Source organism: Chlamydomonas reinhardtii, chromosome 7 (assembly GCF_000002595.2).
Source record: "Chlamydomonas reinhardtii strain CC-503 cw92 mt+ chromosome 7, whole genome shotgun sequence".
In the NCBI taxonomy this organism is placed as follows: Eukaryota; Viridiplantae; Chlorophyta; class Chlorophyceae; order Chlamydomonadales; family Chlamydomonadaceae; genus Chlamydomonas; species Chlamydomonas reinhardtii.
Genome location: NC_057010.1, coordinates 5,083,489 through 5,103,496, shown reverse-complemented (window position 1 = coordinate 5,103,496; position 20,008 = coordinate 5,083,489). Strand labels below are relative to the sequence as shown.

The 20,008-nt window shown below is 65.6% G+C and overlaps 4 protein-coding genes across 4 annotated transcripts; 2 read left to right on the top strand and 2 right to left on the bottom strand.

The window, feature by feature from the left end:
- The first annotated feature begins 51 nt into the window (after positions 1 to 51).
- Positions 52 to 3,967, top strand: CHLRE_07g347800v5 (uncharacterized protein). Its single transcript, XM_043064499.1, has 8 exons — positions 52 to 237; positions 388 to 515; positions 769 to 850; positions 1,165 to 1,284; positions 1,534 to 1,610; positions 1,985 to 2,102; positions 2,441 to 2,538; positions 3,268 to 3,967. The coding sequence occupies exons 1-8, from the start codon at positions 180 to 182 to the stop codon at positions 3,742 to 3,744; spliced, it is 1,158 nt and encodes a 385-aa protein (XP_042923067.1). The 5' UTR covers positions 52 to 179; the 3' UTR covers positions 3,745 to 3,967.
- Positions 3,968 to 3,973: 6 nt separating this feature from the next.
- Positions 3,974 to 9,402, bottom strand: CHLRE_07g347750v5 (uncharacterized protein). Its single transcript, XM_043064498.1, has 11 exons — positions 8,921 to 9,402; positions 8,498 to 8,697; positions 7,407 to 8,264; positions 7,107 to 7,261; positions 6,928 to 7,017; positions 6,693 to 6,780; positions 6,328 to 6,505; positions 5,987 to 6,113; positions 5,630 to 5,743; positions 5,283 to 5,432; positions 3,974 to 5,132 (listed from the first exon to the last, which is right to left on the bottom strand). The coding sequence occupies exons 1-11, from the start codon at positions 9,367 to 9,369 to the stop codon at positions 5,043 to 5,045; spliced, it is 2,499 nt and encodes an 832-aa protein (XP_042923066.1). The 5' UTR covers positions 9,370 to 9,402; the 3' UTR covers positions 3,974 to 5,042.
- A 47-nt stretch (positions 9,403 to 9,449) lies between these two features.
- Positions 9,450 to 15,691, bottom strand: CHLRE_07g347700v5 (uncharacterized protein). Its single transcript, XM_043064497.1, has 9 exons — positions 15,511 to 15,691; positions 15,298 to 15,359; positions 14,756 to 15,149; positions 14,345 to 14,503; positions 13,937 to 14,101; positions 12,794 to 13,714; positions 12,453 to 12,551; positions 11,213 to 12,286; positions 9,450 to 10,961 (listed from the first exon to the last, which is right to left on the bottom strand). Exons 1-9 carry the CDS (start codon positions 15,640 to 15,642, stop codon positions 9,534 to 9,536), a joined length of 4,434 nt encoding a protein of 1,477 aa, XP_042923065.1. The 5' UTR covers positions 15,643 to 15,691; the 3' UTR covers positions 9,450 to 9,533.
- A 920-nt stretch (positions 15,692 to 16,611) lies between these two features.
- On the top strand, positions 16,612 to 19,997 carry CHLRE_07g347650v5 (uncharacterized protein). The gene is made up of 8 exons (XM_043064496.1): positions 16,612 to 17,005; positions 17,247 to 17,298; positions 17,448 to 17,520; positions 17,847 to 17,920; positions 18,370 to 18,534; positions 18,884 to 18,987; positions 19,157 to 19,220; positions 19,454 to 19,997. Exons 1-8 carry the CDS (start codon positions 16,727 to 16,729, stop codon positions 19,690 to 19,692), a joined length of 1,050 nt encoding a protein of 349 aa, XP_042923064.1. The 5' UTR covers positions 16,612 to 16,726; the 3' UTR covers positions 19,693 to 19,997.
- The last annotated feature ends 11 nt before the right edge of the window (positions 19,998 to 20,008 follow it).

Genomic DNA, 20,008 nt, shown 5'->3' with positions numbered 1-20,008 from the left:
CGCCCTCAAATCCCCTTGACACTAATTCTTTGCCACTAGTGCGATAGCAATACTGAGATGTATTCTGACCTTGATATACCTGGAAAAGAAGTCCAGCCGCCGCGTTCTGTTGTGTAATCAACCATCGAGCTCGAATAACTCTATATTCTGTGCACCGCGAGCCAGAGCAACAGTCCCAGATGTCGAAAACCAAGGATTCCTTCAAAAGTGACGAGTCTTGGGAGCGATGGAACACACGTAGGTCACCTGAAGGGGTCCCGCTCTGGCGCTTGGAACGCTCGCACAAACCGCACCTTGAGCCCCCCCCCCTCGGTCCGCTGTCCTGTCAGCCCAAACAGCAGACCCATCTTCCCCACTCTTCTTTGTCGTGCCATCCCAATCCTGCAGACCAAACCACCATGGTGGAGCAAGAGGTGTTTGGGTCCGTGCTGCGATTTGTGCAGGACCCCTCCTCCGAACATCTGGGCACCACGGTTTGGGATGCTAGCGTCGTGCTGGCCAAGTGGTTTGAGAAGGTATGCTGGGGAGCCACAGCACCTTGGGCCAGCACGGCTGCAGCGGGTGCGGGGCTCGAGTCGCGTGGAGCTGTGACTAGCAGGTGGACGTTGGTGTGAAGGCCGCGGCAACGGCGTGCCAACGGTGTGCCGTGGGAATCACCTACGGTATCCTGCGCTCCGGGCTGCGCCGGGTCAGCGCCTCGCTATGTGCAAGGCCGCAAATTCCAGCGCTAAGCGGCTGCCATTGTGCCAACCGGAACGGATTGTGCAGAACATCCGCAAGGGCGACTTTGCTCGGTCCAAGGTCCGCGGCAAGCGAGCATTGGAGCTGGGTGCCGGCATGGGCCTGGCGGGTGAGCGGGTGGGACGCAGGAGGCGGGGGTTAACGGTGTTCCAATCCCGTAAGAAAACAAGAGGCCGGGGGCCCGAGCGTGTGGGTGCGGAGCGACCGAGCATGCAATGTAAAACGCCTTTGCCAATGAGGCGTGGTGGGCCGGATCCCGGCTAGAGCGCTAAGCCGCACGCCTGCGGCTGCAGCTTCAGGTAAATGGCCGGTCCAGTGCCGTTGGCGGGTGCGAAAGGCCTTCCCCGGCCAGGCCACACACGCTGCGTGTGTGCGCACACGTGCCCCCTCACGTGCATGCACACGCGCCGTTTTGCGGCACAGGCATGGCGTTCGCGATGGTGGGCGCCAACGTGGTGCTGACGGACACTGCGGACGTGCTGCCGCTGCTGCGGATCAACTACGAGACCAACCTGTCGCCGGCGGCGGTGCGGCTGGCGCGCGGTGAGACATGAGCACGACGGTACCGCTCTGCGCCTGTGCCTGATTGCCATGGGGTTGGGGTGTAAATACCAGCCCAAAGTACACCAAACCAAGCTAAACGAGCGGAGTGCATGCAGAGGCGACAGTTTGGAGCGAGCGGAGAGGCGCTGGGGACGGAAGCCTTCGGGGTCGACGGCGTCCAGGCCACCAGGCGGCGTATAGCTTGTGTCCTGATTGTTCAACAGACTGTTGAAACTGTTTGCGACGCAGGCCACCAGCACGGCACCTGGGCGGACAGCGCGGGCACAGTGGAGGTCCAGGAGCTGGACTGGACCAAGCCCGAGCAGGTGGGCGGGGCAGGGCGGGGGTGTATGTGTTGAAGTTGGGGCAGTGGACTTCGCGGGATTGCGGCCTGCCAGCTATGATATCATCTATAATTACAACCCGGGCCCAATCGAAAAGTCCCATCATCATCAGAAGGGGGGGCACGTAGGGCGTGCGGGCGGTCGGCGGTCAGGTGGGGTGGATACCGTTACTGTGGGGTAGAGAGTATGTGAGTGTGGGGGACAGGTGGGCGCCAGGCCCGCAACTGAGGGCCCCAAAGATCCATGTTTCGTAAGGGGGGGGGGTGCCCCTTCCAGCCTCCTGCGGCCTCACCCTAATCCCACCCCTCCACTCCCCAGCCCACCTTCCAACCCTGCTCTTCACCACCCTCCCCCAGGTCGCCCCGCTGCACCCGCCGTACGACTACATCCTGGCCGCCGACTGCATCTACCACGAGGGCCTGACCGAGGACTTCCACCGCACAGTCATGCAGGTCACCAACGAGAAGTCCACGGGTGAGCGAACGTGTGTGTGTGTGTGTGTGTGTGTGTGTGTGTGTGTGTGTGTGTGTGTGTGTGTGTGTGTGTGTGTGTGTGTGTGTGTGTGTGTGTGTGTGTGTGTGTGTGCGTTGGGGGGGAAGTCCGCTACTCCAGCCCATGGTCCCAAGACACGCCCTCGCCTTATCGCCCATTGCTGCCCTACACCTACTCAGCTCTGCCTCTCGCCCTGCCTTTCGCCCCTGCCTCTGGCCCTGCCGCTCCTCCTAACCTGCCGCCCCCACTGCCGCCCCCACTGCCGCCCCCACTGCCGCCCCCACTGCCGCCCCCACTGCTGCTCCCACTGCTGCCGGCAGTGGTGGTGTGCAACGAGCTGCGCTCCCACAGCGTGCAGGGCCGCTTCATGTCGCTATTCACAGCCACACACTCCATCAAGACAGTGCCGCACGCCAAGGTAGGTGTCTTCTTTGATGGGCGGGGGCGTGGCGCGGGCGGTGGGGGTAGCGTATTCATGATGCCCCCAGAAGATACTGTATTGTACTGTATACAACTCCGTCGGCATGAGCGGCCCGGGCTCGCTTCAGTGTTTCGGGAGGTGGGCATTAGTGCCCACGTGGGCACTGGAAAAATAAGTCGGGCCCGGAGGGCGGGCACCGGAAAATTAAATGCCTGGAGCCCCAGTGCGGTGGGCACTATCAAAAATAATTCCCTGACCCCTCAAGTGCCCAGCCATCCTGCAAAATCCCCGGCCCGGTGCACGCGCCAGGAAGGGAGAGGGGCGCGCCGGGGCCGGGCCGGACCGGCGGGGCCGGGGCGACGGGCACGCCCGGATGGGCACTCGGCAGGATGGGGAAAGACTCATCAGTTGCGGTGTGGCAGTATGAAGAGAAGATGTGTGGCGTGCGCACGCATGCGTGATGCCTTGTCGGCTAGCACAAACGCTGCTCGAGGACTAGGGGTATGACATACGAAAATACGCGTATTTTGATACCCATAGTGACAAAGTTTTCCGGGGGGCTCCCGCCCCCCGGACCCCCCGTACGAGGTGGGGGGGCTGCGCCCCCTGGTGGGCATTGGAAATCAAAGTCACCGCACCCCAATGCCCACCCGTGCACTAGGAAAGTAAAGGCCCTAAAAACTTGCCGAAACACTGGCTCGCTTACCCTGCGTGTGTGCTGTGCAGATGGATGAGAAGTACCAGCACCCCAACATCTTCATCTACATCATGAAGAAAAAGAAGAAGGGCACAAAGGCGGGTGCGGGTGAGACGGAGGAGCACGAGGAGGAGCACGAGGAGGCGGCAGGGGACGTGGGTGCGGGGCTGGGCGCCACCGCGCCGGCGGCACCAGTGGGCGCGGCCCCGGCGGAGCCGTCAGCAGCGGTCTCGGCAGGCGCGGCGGAGGGGGCAGGAGCTGGGCCGGCGTCGTCGGCTGCGGCACCGGAGGCTGCATCGGAGGCAGCGCCGGAGGCGGCTCCTGAGGCTGCGAGTTCAGGGGCGAGTGGGGCAGGTGGAGCGGACGGCGGGGCAGGGGCGGCTGCAGCGGGTACGGCAGAGTGCAATGGGGCTGGCAAGGCGACTGCTAGGGCCGTTGGCGGAGACGATGATGCGCTAGCAGCGGGGTCGCAAACAGGTTCCGTGGCGGGGGCCGCGAGTAAATAGCGGGCGTCGAGTGGTGTGGCTTGAGCATGCGAGGCCAATCACATGGAACGCGAGCGTGTGAAGGTGTGGACCTGGCCGTCGGAAGGGGTTGGCGGGGCGTGGCGGGGTCACTGAGTGGTGAAGCCGTGAAGGTCTGGGCTGAGGGGGGGGGTCAGCACGTCGTGGAGGGTGGAAACGCCCACTGGGACCGGCAAGAGGAGTTGCGCAGGGTTTGCATGTGACGTACATTTACGGACATGAGTTACAAGTGCAAGCACGGCTCCGGGGCCCGATGCCCTCGCGGCATTCAAGTGGTCCGAGCACTGGTGTTCGTGCTTCTGTAGCAGCAAATACCCGTTCCATTCCTGATGCTCCAAATCAAGTCCATTATCATATGACTGTCACCCGCCGTCCATGTCCTACCGTACCGCTCCAAAGTAATTTCTACGCTGTCATTATCAGCCGGCAGCCGCCTGGCCAAGACCCGGCACCGGCGCTGACCGGCACACTGCTGAGCCAGTCTACTACCGAAAGTGGCCACACAGTGTGCACACCCAATGCGGGCGCCAGGTCGCAGAATGAATGTACTGCATATGGAAACACACACACACACACATAATCGTCGTTCACATGCATCCACAAACCGCGGCAATGCTTTTGGCACAGCAATTGACTACTACCGCCGTCATGCTCTTCTGTCACCAACTTTGACTGCTAGATAGACTGAGCACAATTCTTGGGCCTCTTCTAGGCCCTTGGTACCCAGATGCAGGTGACTTGCACAGGCGCCCCGTGGACCGTATTGCAGGTCGCAACCTTCCCCCGTGTGGCCTACCCCCGTGGCCTACCCCTCCCTCTCAAGTTCGCCACCGATACGCCACACCTGCTTTGTACCATGGCCGTAGCGCGGGGAACAACCCGCATCACCCGTGACCCGTGTATGTACATACCTGCCTTGTCACGTCAGGCTCTTCGTCTTCTCACAAAGATGACTGTAGTCGCCCACGCACCTTCGAAACATTGAACACTGCACAGACGTCTATCTTATTGTCAGCACCACCAAGCACGCTGTATGCAGTATTCTTCATGCAACCTGCATGCGCCTTGTTGTGCAGCTCCGGTTGCTGGGGGGTTCGCACCGCTGTGCCTGTACGTACGTACGTACGGCCACACTGGTCCGCACTCCCTACGTTGCCTAGCGCATAAGACGCCTTATACCTGTGTGGATGGTGTCCCACCAAGTGACAAGGTTACCCGCCTGGCTGCGTGGCCTGCTGGTGGGATCTGAGTGGTGTCGCCACACTGCCATGCGTGTCTAGCTATGGGTTGTGCGCCCAGGCCGGCATGGGCACAAACACGGAGGATGAGTGGCGCTGGAAGAAGTGCCACACGCTCACAGCAACCATGTCCTGTCGGAGGGTGCAGAAAGAGAGGGAGAAGCAGGCGCGCATGAGAGGCAGGGCACAACATGCAGTGGAGTACCACACAAAAGGGCTATACGCGCCATGCTTGCCACGATGCCAAAATGACCCACACTGCCGGCCCCTCAACGGCCCCACCTCGGCCAGGATGGGCCACCACTGGTCGCGGATGACCCAGGCGTGTCTCGCCACGCGGCCGCCCGGCGTGTTGTAGTCCATGAAAGGCCAGCGCCGCACGTGCTTCTCCAGCAGCTTGGGGCCCTGGAACGTGATCAGGTTGTGGCAGCCCTGCGCCATGACGCCAGGAAAGGGCAAGCGTAAGGCGCGCCCGAGTTGATAAAGAAAATCAAACTGGCACAAAGGAACAGGGCCGCCCACGAAATTGTGATACAGCACGTGTCGCAAATGACACCCAAACAGACGAAGGCCATGCTAACGGGCTACCAGCATGGTCATGTGCTGCTCGGTGTTGCGGCAACACACACCTGCTCGTGCGGCCAGCCCATCAGCAGGTCTGTGCGGTTGAGTGTGTAGGGCGAGTCCCACACCGCCTCGTAGTAGCGCAGCAGCTCGGGGCGGGGGCGCAGCACCTGCAGACCCTGTGGGTTCCGGGTGCGGCGAGACACGAAAAACACGATCCACAGCCAATCAGTCACAGTGTTCTCCCTGCTTGACATTTGCAGCGTCGCGCGGCTACGCGCTGGCCCCCACCGCCACCTCCAGCCATGCCGCCCGCCGCCTCAGTCGCCTCCTTGCAAGCGGCAGATACGCAAGTAGTGGACTTGCAAGCGGTGGACTCAAGCCCACCCACCCAACTGCCCCCGGGCCGCGCCGCGCCTCACCGTGTTGACGACCTGCGGGCTGACTGAGATGTAGGCGTTGCGCTGGTTGGGCTCCTCGCTGAAGGCCAGCCAGGCGGAGGGGTCGCCGTGGAAGGCCGACAGCTGCTTGTGGAACAGCTGGGGGTCGCTGTGGTGGGGGGCGCGCGTGTGTGTGTGTGTGGGGTGTGTGTGTGTGTGTGTGTGCAGATGCCAGATGCCAGATGTCAGATGAGGAGGGGCATGCGTGAGGGGCAGGGCAGGGGATGCGTCAGTGCTGCAGGTGGACAGCAGGGCTCGCGGAAGGTGACTATCAAAGAGATACAGTACCGGTATCCCTGGACAATACCAAGTCACCGCCTCACCGTATGTAGACGTCCCCGTCCAGGAATATGAGCAGCCGCAGTCCGCCGGGCGGCAGGATCTGCCTGATGATGTCCGCATGCGCCGCCCCCAGCCGGCTGGCCTTGCTGCCGCCCGCCGGCGCCGCCAGGCCGCACTGCTCGTACAGCACGTACTGCATCACCTTCATGAAGAAGTCATCTGGGTGAGCGGGAAGTGAGTGCAAGGGGGAGGAGGGAAAACTTGTATGTTTGGGGCCATGGCAGGACCGGCAGGCAGGCATAATGTCAGGAGAGGCCGAGGGGACGACGGGTAATTTGAGCGTGCAAGCCATCAGCACCCCTACCGAATGCACTGGCCCCCATCTCAGATGCGCACGCACACTCACTTTTGGTCCAGGTGCCATAGCGCACGCTTGGGTCCGCCGCGGGCCACGTGATGCGACGGAAGGACATGCCCAGCCCCTCAGCCACCATCTGCGGTGTGAAGATGGGCGCGTGTTTGATGCCGCAATGTCCATGCCATGCCTTCAGGCCCACAGCACGGAATGGTCTTGGACACACATTTAGACAGGCATGCAGGTTCAGGCTCGCGACCGCCCTCCCGATTGCGGTCCCGCGCACCTGGTTGACCGTGGCTGTGCCCGAGTAGTAGGTGTGCTGCTTGGGGTCGCAGGTGTACGAGTACATGCCGGCTGCCGGGTAGAAGCCCACCTGTTGTGTGATTGCAACAAGTAAAGGTCACTTACGGGTCTCGTTGCAAATTGTAATATCATTCAAGTCGCAGCCTCAGCATTTCTCACCTTGGGGGTCTCGCCGATGAACACAGGGCCGTACTTTGCGCCCGCGTCGTAATCGGGCCAGGGCGGGTAGGGCGGCATTACGTAGTTGGACCCCAGCGCGAAGGGGTTGGGTCTGATGCGGTCTGGCTCACGTGTGTCCACTTGAACCAGCAGCACTGCACGGGGGGCGCAGGTTTGAAGCACAGGAGGAAGGCAGGACCAATCAGTTCAAGCCTGAGATGTGTCACGAAAGACTGCTCAACCAAGCTGTGCAGGCCGCTCGTGCATCTCACGTTGCCCACGATCCCTAGCCCGCCTCACCTCCCTCCTCCCAGCGCTCTCCGGGTTGCAGCGGCCCCGGCTGCGGACACACCGTCGGCGTCTGGGCTGCCGCAGCTGTTCCCTTGGCGCCAGCTGTGTCAGAGGTGCGACCTGCCTTCTTCCTTTCCTTTACCACTTCATACTTCGACGCCACCGCCGTCTTCCGAGCCACGGCCGCCTTCTCCCACGCAGCCACCAAAGCCTCGTACAGCTTCGGCAGCTGCGCGGCCGCCGCGGAGCCCGCAGCCGGCGCTGACAGAGCCGACGTCACAACCGTCGCCGCAACCGCAGGGCCCGCGCCCAGCGCCGCCGTGGGCGCGGTGGGCACCACTGTCCGGTACAGGGCATTGAGGCAGCCGGCGGTGCTGCAGCTGCCGCCTGCTACAGCCGCCGCCAGGGTGGCCACATCCGTGGCGCTACTGCTCCCGCCCGCGCCCTGTGGCTGACCGGACAGGACGTTCACGCGCGTGAAGCGACCGCCCTTCACAACCATGCGCGTGTCGCCGTTCACTCCCGCTTGCGCGCCGCTAGCAGCATTTGCTGCTGCCGCCGCTGCTGCAGCGCTTATAGCAACGCGCGGCTCCTCGCCCCAAGCCGGCGTGACTGGCACGCCAAAGAGCCACAGCACGCGCGACAGCGTCGATAGCCCTGCCGCAATCGAGTGCGCGGCAGCCGCCTGCGCGACATGTGCCGCGCCGCCGCCGCTGCCGCCGCTGCCACCAGCAGCGGTTGGCGCATGTGCAAAGTAGGCGCCTCCTCCTCCAAGTGCCAGCGCGGTGCGCAGGATACCCTCAGCTGCGGCCGTGTCGGAGAAGGGGTGGCATGACGCCGCCAAGGCCCAGGAGAGCGCAACGCCGCCTGCCGGTGCAAGGGAGTTGCGGTAGAGGTAACGTCGTGATGTGGGTCAGGCGTATTGGGCCCTTCTGGCCAAACACGGTGTGGTACTTACAAGCGGCCCGAACCACAAAGCGCCACCTTGTTTGCAAACCTGAAAGCCAGGTGCCCCAGATCACCCAGATCACCGCTTGTGAGCCATTTGCGTTAGATGTCGACAGGCCCTTGCTGCTATCAACCGGGGCGCGGAAACCCACCTCCAGGATTAATCTTAGCGCACTCAGCCGGTGATAGGGAGTTCCCGTGATGGCAGGGAGTGCACGCGCCCACTGCGGCGGCCCCGCCAATGGCGTGTGGCGGAGAGTTGCGCAGTCGCCTTTGCTGCGCGGCCGCTCCCGCACCCCGCCGCTCGCAAAACAGCGCGTCTGTGACCGCGTGCGGCTCAGATGGGTCCAGCCTGGACGGGCAAGCACAAAGGTTGGATGCGGGGATGAAGAAGACCAGCACGCATAGGTTTTGGGAGACCGCTGCCAGCTATATGTATGCCGTGCCAAGAACAAATCAATCATTTTAAAGGTCCGGTCAAGGGAAGTAAGGGACTGGAACGATTGGGGGTGAAGAGTTCGATGCCGCAGGGCATGGTGCCTAGCCGCGGGGCTCGCACACTCGCACGAACTCACTCGGCCAGCGCGTCCCGGAGAGCCAGCAGGTTGACGACCGAGTGTGTTTGCGTCACGAAAATCCATTTGGGTATCTTGCCGCCGTTTCCACGCAAGAAAGCCGTGGCTTTCACAGCGGCTGTCGCCGCAACCTCCGCATCGTCGCCTCCTTCGGCACGAATCCAGGCTTCGCGACCGCCCTTGTCAGCGCCGTCAGCCCATTCGTTGTCAGCGGTGACATTAGAAGCTAAGATTATGATGTCGACGCCCTTCTTTCGCCAGAACCGCTGGCCCGTAACCCACTCCGCTGCGGCCTCGCTTCGCGACGACACCAGCACCAGCGCGATATCGCTCAACGCTAACGGGCTGCTAGAGGATGTTGCCAAGACGCTTTTGTCGCATTTTAAGCCCGAGTTCTGTGCAGCTACCGAAATGGCTAACACAAGTATAATGGAGCTCGCAAACAGCATTTTCGTATCGATAGTTCTATATGATGGTTGCACATCGTAAGATGGGTTTGTTTTACAATGTGTGTTCCGGTTACGAAGCCTTTTAAGGGCTGATTGACGGGCTTCCCGAACACGAAACCCAATCCCGGGGCACAAGCACGAACCTTTGACCGCCCCAGACCTCGCTAGCCTGATTGCTGCGCCCCCGACGGCGCCGACTGCTCCTGCCCCTGCGCCACGGGGATGGGGAACAGCGCAGTGCCCGCCACCAGCCTGGCCTCATAGGGCAGGCGCTCATCCACCTGCACTAAGGGCACCAGCGGACCCTGCGACACCGCTGCCCCCGCGGCTGATGCCCCCGCGGGACCTGCGCCGCCTCCTCCGCCGCCTCCACCCGACGCCGCGTCTTTCCCGCTCTCCTGTGCCCCAGCACCTTCGCCCGCGCCCCCAGCCGCCCCTGCAGCGTCTCGCGCCAGCTCCGGTGGCTGCAGCTGTGGCGCGGGCCGCGGCGCCATGCCGTGCCCCCAGCCCAGCCACTCTGCCGGCAACGCATACACGGCAGGCAGGCTGAGGACCATCAGGCTGTCTGGCGGCAGCGGCACGGGCCGAGCCAGAGACACGTGGACCGCCGCCGCCGCCGGGCCACGCCCGGCCACCATGGTCGCCGCGTCATCCAGGCGCAGCGGCAACGGCACACCACAGCTTGGCGGCACTGCTTGGGCAGCCCCATTACCAACCCCACCGCCGCCACCAGCAGCCGCACCGTCGGCCGCACCACCCGGAGCAGCCGCCAGGGAGCCCGGGAGGGGCCGCGGACCGCTCCACGCCGCCGCCAGCAGCCCGCCGGCGTCGGCGGCATCCGCCGGCAGCAGCGCCGCCGCTAGCGCGGCCGCTGACGTCAGCGGCCCCGAGCCCGCGGCGCCGGCCGGCGGCGGCGCCGCGCCGGTCGCCGCCGCCGCGGCTGCCGACGGCAGCCGGAACTGCACCACCGGTCGACTGGCCAGCAGCGGCTCGCCGCACGCAGACGGCGGAGTGGCGATGAACACGCGGCGGAGCTGCGCCAGCGACGGCGGCCTCCGCGGTGGCAGCGTGTCCCACGCCGGCGCGCCGTCGGCGGCGACACCGGCCAGCGACGGCTCCGCCGCCAGCCCCGGCGGCGCCGCCAGGAAGAGCGGCGCGTCATGCTGCAACAGGTAGCAAGCCGTGGCGCTGCTGCCAGCACGATCACTGCCGCCACGCTCCGCACGGTCATTGCCGCCACGCTCGCCACGGTCACCGCCGCGGTCGCGGTCGTTGCCACCGCGCTCGCCGCGCTCGCCGCGCTCGCCGCGCTCGCCGCGCTCACCGCGGTCAGCACGGTCGGCGGCGCCCGCCTTGGCGGCGGCGGCTAGGGCCGCGGCAGCCGCCGCGCTGGCCGCCGATGCAGCGGCCGCTTCGGCGGTGGCCGTGGCGTCGCCGCGGGGCTGGCGGCCAGAGGGCCTGCCGCCGCCGCCAGCGGCAACGGCCGTGGCGGCGGTGATGCCGGCGGCGGCGGCGGTGGCCGCTGCCATCTGCTGTGGCGTTGCGAAGAAGCGGCGGCCGTCCAGTGTCTCGTACTCGTATGCCATGTACACCTGGTGGCGTGGGATGGAGGGGTCGGCCGTTGTTCAGAGGGTGTAGGAAGGAAACACGCTCAAAGCTAAAAGGCGCCAACTGACGGCTGTGCGGTTTACGTTTTGTGCACCCCGAAACAACCTCACAACGCTGCCCGCCTGCCCGTCTTGCGGTACTGTGTGAGTGAGCACAGCAGCCATCACGCAAGCGCAGCCGTCACTAGCACCACAAGTCACAACTGAACCCACACACTGACACAGCCGACGCACACCTTGCGCACATCCCGGCTGGTGGGCAGAGCTGGGAACGCGGACGCATCCAGTCCCGCCGCCACGGCTGCTGCCGCCGCCGCCGCGGGGTCCTGTCCGCGGCCGCGCCGGCCTCGCGCCGCGCCGCCAGCACCGCCCCGCCCTGACCCTCCCGCGCCGCCGGATCCGCCGCCGCCGCCGCCGCCACCGCCGCCACTGGCACCCGGGCCGCCGCCGGCTGGATAGGGCCAGGCCTTGGCAACCGCCAACCGCTCACGTGTAGACACGGGCACAGCCTCCTCCTCAGCTGACACGTCAGCGGCGGCGGCGCTGCCTCTGCCGCCGCGCTTGCCGCCACCCCCGCCGCCACCGGCAGCCGCTGCCGCCGCCTTGCCGGCCTGCGACACCGCCACCGCCGCCGCCAACGACGGGAAGCTCTGCTCGTCCATTGGGTTGACGCCGGCGCCGCCGTCGCTGTCGCTGCCGCCGTCGGGAGTCGCGACAGCTGCCGCCGCCACGGCGGCCGCCGCTGCCTGCCGCGCCGCCCGCGGCACGCTGCCCGCTCCGCCCTTGGCGGCACCGCTGCCGCCGCCGCCGCCGCGGCCCTGGCGCCGCTCGCCGCCACCACCGCCCCCAGCAACCGGCACCCCAAGCGAGGCAGCGCCGCTTGTTTCCAAGTTGAGGGGCAGGCAGGCAAGATGGGATCCGGATTCCGCGCCGCCCAGGCCCGGCTGGTTCTGGATCCCGCGCCGGTCGGCGGCGGCACTCGCCGGCCCCAGCCGCGTCAGCGTCACCCACGGGCCCAGCGCGCTCTGTCGTACCGAACCGTCCGGCGCCTGTGCCATTGCAACCACAAGGTGGCGGCTGTACGGCGGCGGCGGTTGAATCACAACCGCCGGCGGTTGCGGCGGTACTGCGGCCGTTACGGCAGCGGCTCCCTTGCCAGCGGCCGGTGCCTTGCCCTGCTTCTTGCCGCCAGCGGCGGCAGCGCCATCGTTGGCGGCTGTGGCCGAGGCCGCTGGCGGCGCAGCAGGTGGCGGCGGCGGCGCTGCCGCCACCGCCTCTCCGTCGTCCAAGTAGGGGCTGGTGTTGGCGGCCTGGGGTCAGGCGAGGGTTCGTGGGTACATTCTTCATGAACACATGTACGGTACGGTACGGTGCGGTACGGTACAGACACACATGAACGTTGGGTATACCTGTGCACTCAGCACACAACCTCCCACCGCACCCACGCCTCCACACCTCCACACCGCCGCCACACACCTGCAGGTCGAAGGGGTCGGGCAGCCGCACGAAGGCGCTGCCGGTGGTGGTGGCGGCCACCCACACAGTGCCGTCGGCGGCGTGGGGCTCGCGCGGGTCCTGCGTGCGACCGGCATGGGAGGGGCGGGCTGTAACTACCAGCCCCAACTAAAACAGACCAAGCCAACTAAGCGGAGCATAGGCGGCGGTTAGACAGGAAGTAAAGTGCGAAGCGCAAGTCGACGAATTGTATGTAGCTTGATGCCATCATGGATGCTATCATCCAGAAAGAGTGCAAGACCGATGACGCTTGGAGAGCTCGCGAACACGTTGATTCCCGTCTGGCAGAACTGACGGCTTACGTGTAAGGCTCGTGTGCAGGGCCGCCCCGTCACACTCAGCGCACTGCACTGCTGCCGCCCGCCGCGCAGCCAAGCCTCCGCGCACGCCGCACGCAGTCGCGCAGCCGCCGCGTCAGCGGCGGCGCCCGGCGGCGCCGTCGCAGCCAGCGTCGCAACCGCCGCCGCCGTCAATGACGCGTGCACACGTGCCGGGCAGCGCGGCGGCAGCGCCGCCTGGTAATGCCGCAGTCCGGCCTCCACCGCCTGCGAACACAGCTCCGTCGCCAACCGCGCCGCCAGACCGCCGCCGGCGGCGCCGCCGCCACCGCCGCCACTGGCAAGCCACAACGCCGCCACCGCCAGCGGGTCGGTCGCGTTGCTGGCCGCGGCGGCGGCGGCGGCGCCGCCGCCACCGCGAGAGGCTGGGCCGCCGCGCGCGCCGCGGCCGCGTCCACTGCCGCCGCCACCATCCTCGCCACTTCCAAGCGGAAGTGGCACCCAGTCTAGCGGCTGCGCCGCCGCCGCCCGCGCGGCCGCCTCCGCTGAGCTGAGCAACGCGCCCGCCGCCGTCAGCCAGCCAGCCGCGAACCGCGCCGCCTCCGCCTCCGCCACCACTGGCCCCTGAAGCCCGGGTGCAGCCGCGAGCACAACCTCTGCCACCCGCCTCACACCGCTGCTGCCGACGCCTCCGTCGCCGCCACCACCGCCACGGCCTCCGGCTGAGACAGCCTCTGCTACAGCCTCCTCCACCGCCTGGCGCAACTCCGCCAGCCCGTCGGCTGCTGCTGCTGCTGCTGCTGCTGCTGCTACAGCCGTGCCGCCGCCGCCACCAATCATCGACGTGTAGCCATCGGCGCCGTCGGCGCCAAGCAGCGCCGCCAGCACTGCCGAGTGCACCTGCGCCGGACTCAGCGCCAGCGGCCCCAGCTCAAACAGCACCGTCTGCATGCAGCGGCAAGCAAAAGGGGCGTGCAGCGGGTTCGCAACGTGAGCTGTCAAGGCACTAGCTAGGCCGTCAGGCAAAGACTATATCCGTCCCTGCCTGCAACGATCCCTTGTCTGTTTACCAGCGCCCGCACGGCACACACAGCAGCAAAGCATATGCACTAACAGCAACGACGGTGGTTGTAGCGGATGCAGCGAACACAGCAAGTCCAGACGCACGTTTGGATGGAGGCTGCACAACAGGTCGGGCGACCCGCCGCCGCCGCCGCCGCCTGTAATGGTGGTGGCGGCGGGCAGGGGGCGGCAGCGCTTCAGCAGCGCCCGCAGCAACGCGCTGGCGTCCCGGCCCCGCTGCTGCTGCGGTGACGTGGAGGCAGCGTCGGCCTGCACTGGCAGAGGGGGGGCACGTGCTGTCATGTTGCACGGCTACCGTCACCAGAAGCCATAGAGACTCACATAACTCCATTGAATGCAGTCCCCTACCTCGGCGGCTACCTCTCTATCCCTAGCAAGCCGCCACGTGCGAGCAACCCCAACCCCAACCCTAGCCCCAGCCCCAGCCCCCAGCCCCCAGCCCCCAGCCCCCAGCCCCAGCCCCAGCCCCAGCCCCAGCCGACTGCCGCTCACCGGGGAGACAAAGTACAGCTGGGGCGGCGGCCGCGCTGCCGAGCGACCGCCAGTCAGTGCCGCCAGCACCGCCAGCGCCGCGTCGCCGGCGCCCGCCGCGGTCTTGGCTGCCGGCTGCTGGTGCTGGTTGAGCGACTCCTGGAGTGATCGCTTCGCGCCCTGCGTGCCGAGAGGTGAGTGGTATTGTTGCCGGATGTGTATGTGTATGTGTGTGTGAGTCACAAGCTGGAAGCGAGTGCATTTGTCTTTGTCTCACTGCCTGTGTTGCTCTCACTCGTTCCACCGCCGTGTGCACATTCGTGCACCGCCAGCAAACATCCGGGGCACGGCCGCAAGCCAGCACAGCTGCCGCAGCAGAGCGCCCTGCACCCTAAACCCTACAAAGGCATTCAACGCGAGTACGCCACTCGCCTGCAGCAGCCGAAGGCGAGACAGCCATTCCGTAGCCCCTGCCAGCGGCCCTCCGCCGCCGCCGCCACCCCCGCCAAGGCCCCGCCCCGTCGGCAGTAGCACGAGCACAACGTCCGATGCCAAGAAGAGCTGTAGCAGCAGCGCATTGACGGCTGCCGAGTGCTGCTGCTGCAGCCGCTGCAGCGGCGGCAGTAGCGCCCACGCGTCATCGGGGCCCGCGGCGCTGGAGCTCGTACTACTGCCTGGCGCGGCCTGTGCCGCCGCGCCTGACGCTGCTGCCGGTGCTGCTACTGCTCCCGGTGGCGACGCTGCTACTGCCGAGGCAGCTGCAGCCTCGGCCGCTGCCAGGAGCTGTGTGGGTTCCGCATGCGTGGCAACCAGGATGAAAGCCCGCCTGCAAGGTCAAGCAGGGGGGAGGTTCAGGCTGTAAGTTGCAGTCTTGCAGAGCTCTGCCGGTCGGTGCCCGGGCTGTGCTGGATGCGCAGAGCGCGAGACACAGCAGAATCAAGAGTGGATGCAGGGGGTTCAGGCAAGGGGCTTGCCTCTGGTCGTGGCTCAGCAGCAGCTGCGCAGGCGCGGGCACTCCGCTAGCGCCAGTCCAGGCCTGTGTCACGGGGTTGCACGCGCGCTATTGGCGGGCCACTGATCGGGCTAGTACGCGATACCGAGCCCGCCCTTTGACAATACTGTGTTACTATCAATAGCGACTGGCGTGAAAGCGCAGACGAAGAACACGAAGAAACGATGTCGCTTACCGCGTTGCTCTCTCCCGGCCTTAGCCCAATCCACTGTTGGTATGACCATTTACAATTTGCGCCATGTATAGTCTTCGCTAGCTGGTGCGCGGCGTCGACAGTGCGGGCAACAATGCCCACCACGCTCTCCATTCCTTGTCCTCAAAAGACACGCAGTACGTGTGCCATACTGTGCTATTACTTATGTCTGCACATTTGCGAGTCCTATACATATAAGGCATGCAGCATTCCACCCTCTTGACCAACGCCGCTTTCCCCGCTCGTACCCCGCTCGTCGTCCCCGATGACCCCGCCGGTCCGGGACTGATCCTGGAATCGCGACACTTTGCACTTGAGCTCTGCCCTTTGCTGGACTAGGCCACTTGGTGCTCAATGTGCCCGCTATCAAGGTTTGCGGGCAGGACCATGAGCACATCTGCACATACACATGCACCATAGCCTTGCATCTTCTCCTGGTCCTTCCTGGTCTAGGCTCGCCCGGGCGCCCCCGTGGGGCGCCCCCCACCCGCATGGAGCTGACGCATCCCAAAGCCGCAGCGCTTTACTACTCGCCATACTGGTCTGTTGCACTGACGCCTGCGCTTGGTGGAGCCATGGAGGCAGCGGCGCCGCCGCTGGGCCCAGCAGTGGAAAGGATCAGGCAGCGGGGAGCAAGGCATGGACACGCGGAGGCAGCGGTGGAGGAGGGGGTGGAGCGAGGAGCGAGGAGGTCGAGGAGGAGGGAGGAGGAGGAGGTGGAGGAGAGTGCTCTGCTCTTGGTGACTTTACACATGCAGCCAACCCAAGGTACAAATCATTTAGCCTTTGTGACCTGTGCCCTTGCCTCTTCGGCACCGCCGCAGCTACCTGTGTCGTGCCGGCAGCACCAACTAACAGCGCACCTCTCGCGCCCGCCTCCCCCACCGGATTCGGCGGCAAGCACAGGCAGCTGCTTGCTGGCTGCGACTACTTAGGCTTCCACCGAGGTCGGACCCGGCAGCAGCCCTGCAACAGCAGCGGAGGAGCTGCGCGTCGTCCGGCGGATCCGCGACCGAGGCGCCGGTCGCTCGTGCCGGCAGCTGTCAAAAACAGCGACCAACCAATATGCTTATCCCAGCTCCACTACACAGTCAATTAGCTAGCCTTGCAAAGCGATTTGCCATTCCCTTTCAAAGCACGCCACAAGTTAAGCATTATTTTCTACCCGACACGACCAACCCCGCCCGCACACTCCACAATGAGGCGCCAGGCCCTGAAGCGCCTCGGGCGCCGCCAGCCGCCGCAGCAGCAGCTGCTGCTACTGCGCAGTTCCAACCCCCGCCACGGCGTGGCCCCTCAGCTCCCGGGTGCTACTGCCGCCGCCTTCGGTGCACTGGTGGTGGCGGCGCTGGTGCTGGGCGCGGCAGTAGCAGCCCCGCTGCCGGCCGCCGCCGCCACTGCTGCTGGTCCTGCTACTGCCGCCGCCGCTGCCGGCGGCCCGCAGTGCGCCAGCCCCTGCTTCACTGTTGCCGACTACGTAAGTGCGAGCCCGCGACGGATCGCTTGTGTTACGGCATGCTGCGTGTGTGGCGTGGGGGTGTGTTTGCACGTGGGCAGGCCCACGTGTGTGAGCTTAACGCCGGGTTGGTGGGGCGATGGATGCGGCATGCACCGACTAGATGCCCACCTGCTCGCCACACGCAAACCCATGACCACGTACGCACATTATGTGCATGCGTCCTGAACACGCCGACCACGCCGTGTCGTCATCAATGCAGTGGCCGTACAAGACCTGCCGCGCCGAGTGTGCCCCAGAGATCTGCTCCCGTGGTGGGTGGGTGCGATGGGTGGTTGGGTGCGTGGGTGGAGGGGGTTGCCTGGACGTAGAATGACCTGCGCTGCTGTCAGCTGGTCGGTTACTTCTACTCCTGCGGCACACATACACACACACACACTCTCTCTCTCTCTCGCACACACAGGGTGGGGCGCGTGGCCCAGTCGGGAGCAGTGCTGTGCGGAGGGCGCCGCCTTCCCGGACGGCTGCAGCGTCAGGTGAGAGGATCGAGGGTGCTGACGTGCTGATGATGGGGGGACAGCGTGGGGGCACAGGTCACCAGGTGGTTGGTTGACTCAGGCAGCCACACGGCATGCAGACTGGGACACAACTGGCGAGCGAGCGGGTGCTTACCGTATGCTTGCGGCTGGACGTGGCGTATGCCTGCTCCTGCTTGCTCTTGGCGCATGCCACGTGTATGCCGTATCTGGGTCTGACCCACCAGGCACCCAGGCACGCACTCAACTAACCGCGCAACTGACAACGCACCTGACATTGCACCTGACCACGAACCGCCACCTACTGCCGCCGCCGCCGCCTGCAGGCCCAAGGAGTGCTGGGTGGTGGAGAGCGCCGCCACACGCACATGCATCCGCGACGACCGCAAGTGCCTGCAGGGTGCGTGGGTGCGGCGGGGTGCGTGGGTGGGTGCAGGGCGCAGGGTGGGTGCAGGCGGGTGCGTGGGTGCGGCAGGGTGCGTGGGCGCAGGGCGGGCGCCAAGCGATGACCCCTCAGCGACATGTGCCTGCTGCTGGCACGCACGCACCTCAATGCCATGTAGACCCGGGGGCCCTGTTGTAGCCGCTGCGTGCTGCTGCTGGGTTTGCACACTGCTGCTTAGGGCCCTAGGCCTGCCGGCCCTAGTGCCCTAAGCCCACGAGCTCTGCATGCGTCATGGCACATGCTCCTGCGCTGAACTGCTCCCTCCCCGCCACGCACGGCGTCACCCATTCAACCAGCATCCGTGCACCCATCACACGCACCAACCCATCCACCCATCAAACACACATGCCCTCACCAACACCCATACCTCACACACACTTCCCCCACACCACTCACCCGTGCAGGCTACGGCGTCTACGCCTCCCAGGCTGCCTGCTGCGCCCCCGGCACCGCCTTCCCTGACGGCTGCGCGCCGCCGCCTCCGCCCTCGGCCCAGCCGTGCTGGGTGGTGGACACGTACTTTCCCGCGCGCCTGTGCCGCCAGAGCACCACCCTGTGCGCAGCCAAGGGTAGGGCAGGGTGCTGGGTAGGTCGCGTGGCAGCAGGGTATAGGGTGGGTGGGTGGCCTGGATGGGTGGGTGGGTGCCTACATCGATGGACGATGGTGCGCAGGCATTCAGTAGGGGGGCGTGCTCGCACCGCTGCGTGCTGCACTGCCGGCCGAGCTCCTCGCCTGCCACGCACGTTTGCATATGTGCCAGCCCCCGCCCACCACCACTTGCAGCACCTGCGGAACCGCACACCTCGCCCGCACCCGCCCACCCCATGTCCACCCGTCCCACTCCCCTGTCCCACCACCTATCCACCAACACCGAGCCTCATCCCTCATCCCCCACACCACGCCGCACCACACCACAGACTCGGGCGTCCAGTCGTGGCCCAGCAAGGACGCCTGCTGCGCCAAGGCCGGCGCCTTCAAGGAGGGGTGCAGCGCCGCCGCGCCGCCCACACCCTGCTACACCGTAAGTCCCAGAACCTGTCACCACCATAGCCAGTTCAACATCTATAGACAGCGCAACACCTTACGTGCCAGGGCAGCCAGGCACTGCCGCGCATCAAAGTCACAGAGAGACGATTAAAAATTGCGTACGCACCTCCCTCGCCGCCATGTTCCCCCTCCCTATACCGCAGGTGGGCGAGCACTGGCCCAAGCGCACCTGCGAGCTCTCCACCGACATCGCCGTCTGCAATCGGGGTGCGTTTGCGCGGCCATGATGAGCGCGTGACACAGCAGCTTGTGCGGGCGGGCCGGTCGCCCCTGCCTGCCTCTGATGACCCGCCGCGCTGCGGAGCTGCATGCGGGGCCCCGTGCGTGCGGCTTGCCCTGCGCCGTGGCGGCCAGTGTCACGTGCTGAAACTGCTAGCTGTTGCATTACAATTGCTGCGCATTGCCATTCTGAACCCCCCCCCCCACACACACACACGCAGGCTGGGGCGTTTACGGCACGGCAGAGGTGTGCTGCTCCCCTGGCGTGGCCTTCCCGGAGGGCTGCAGCGCCCCCGCCGCCCCCGCCGGGCCCGCTGCTACTGCCACTCCTGCTGCTGCCGCCGCCGCCGCGCTGCAGCCCAAGGCGGCCGCCGCGGCGCCCGCGGCCCCGCTGACTGCTGCCACGGCGGCCCTGCCCAAGCGGGCAGGGGGCCCGGCAGTGACCCCTGTCGAGAAGTAAGAAGGCGTATGTGTGTGTGATGGATGCAGGTACATATGTAGCTGGGCCTTCTCAAAGCGTGAGCGCCTATCTGCAGTGCTAGCTGTGTACGCACCAAAAGCTGTGTAGAGGTGTTAGCGGCGTCATGCTAGTAATAACATGTGGTATGGAAGATGGTATGATGTATGAAGGTACATGCTGGTGCTGCTGTTGTTGACGCGGATTCATCCAAAATTCAGTTGCCTGTTGTTTGTTGATATGGTTATTACGACGGTGACTACCGGTGGGCGCAGCTAGCTTGGTCCACTGGGTCCTCCAACTAACTAACGGCAGGACA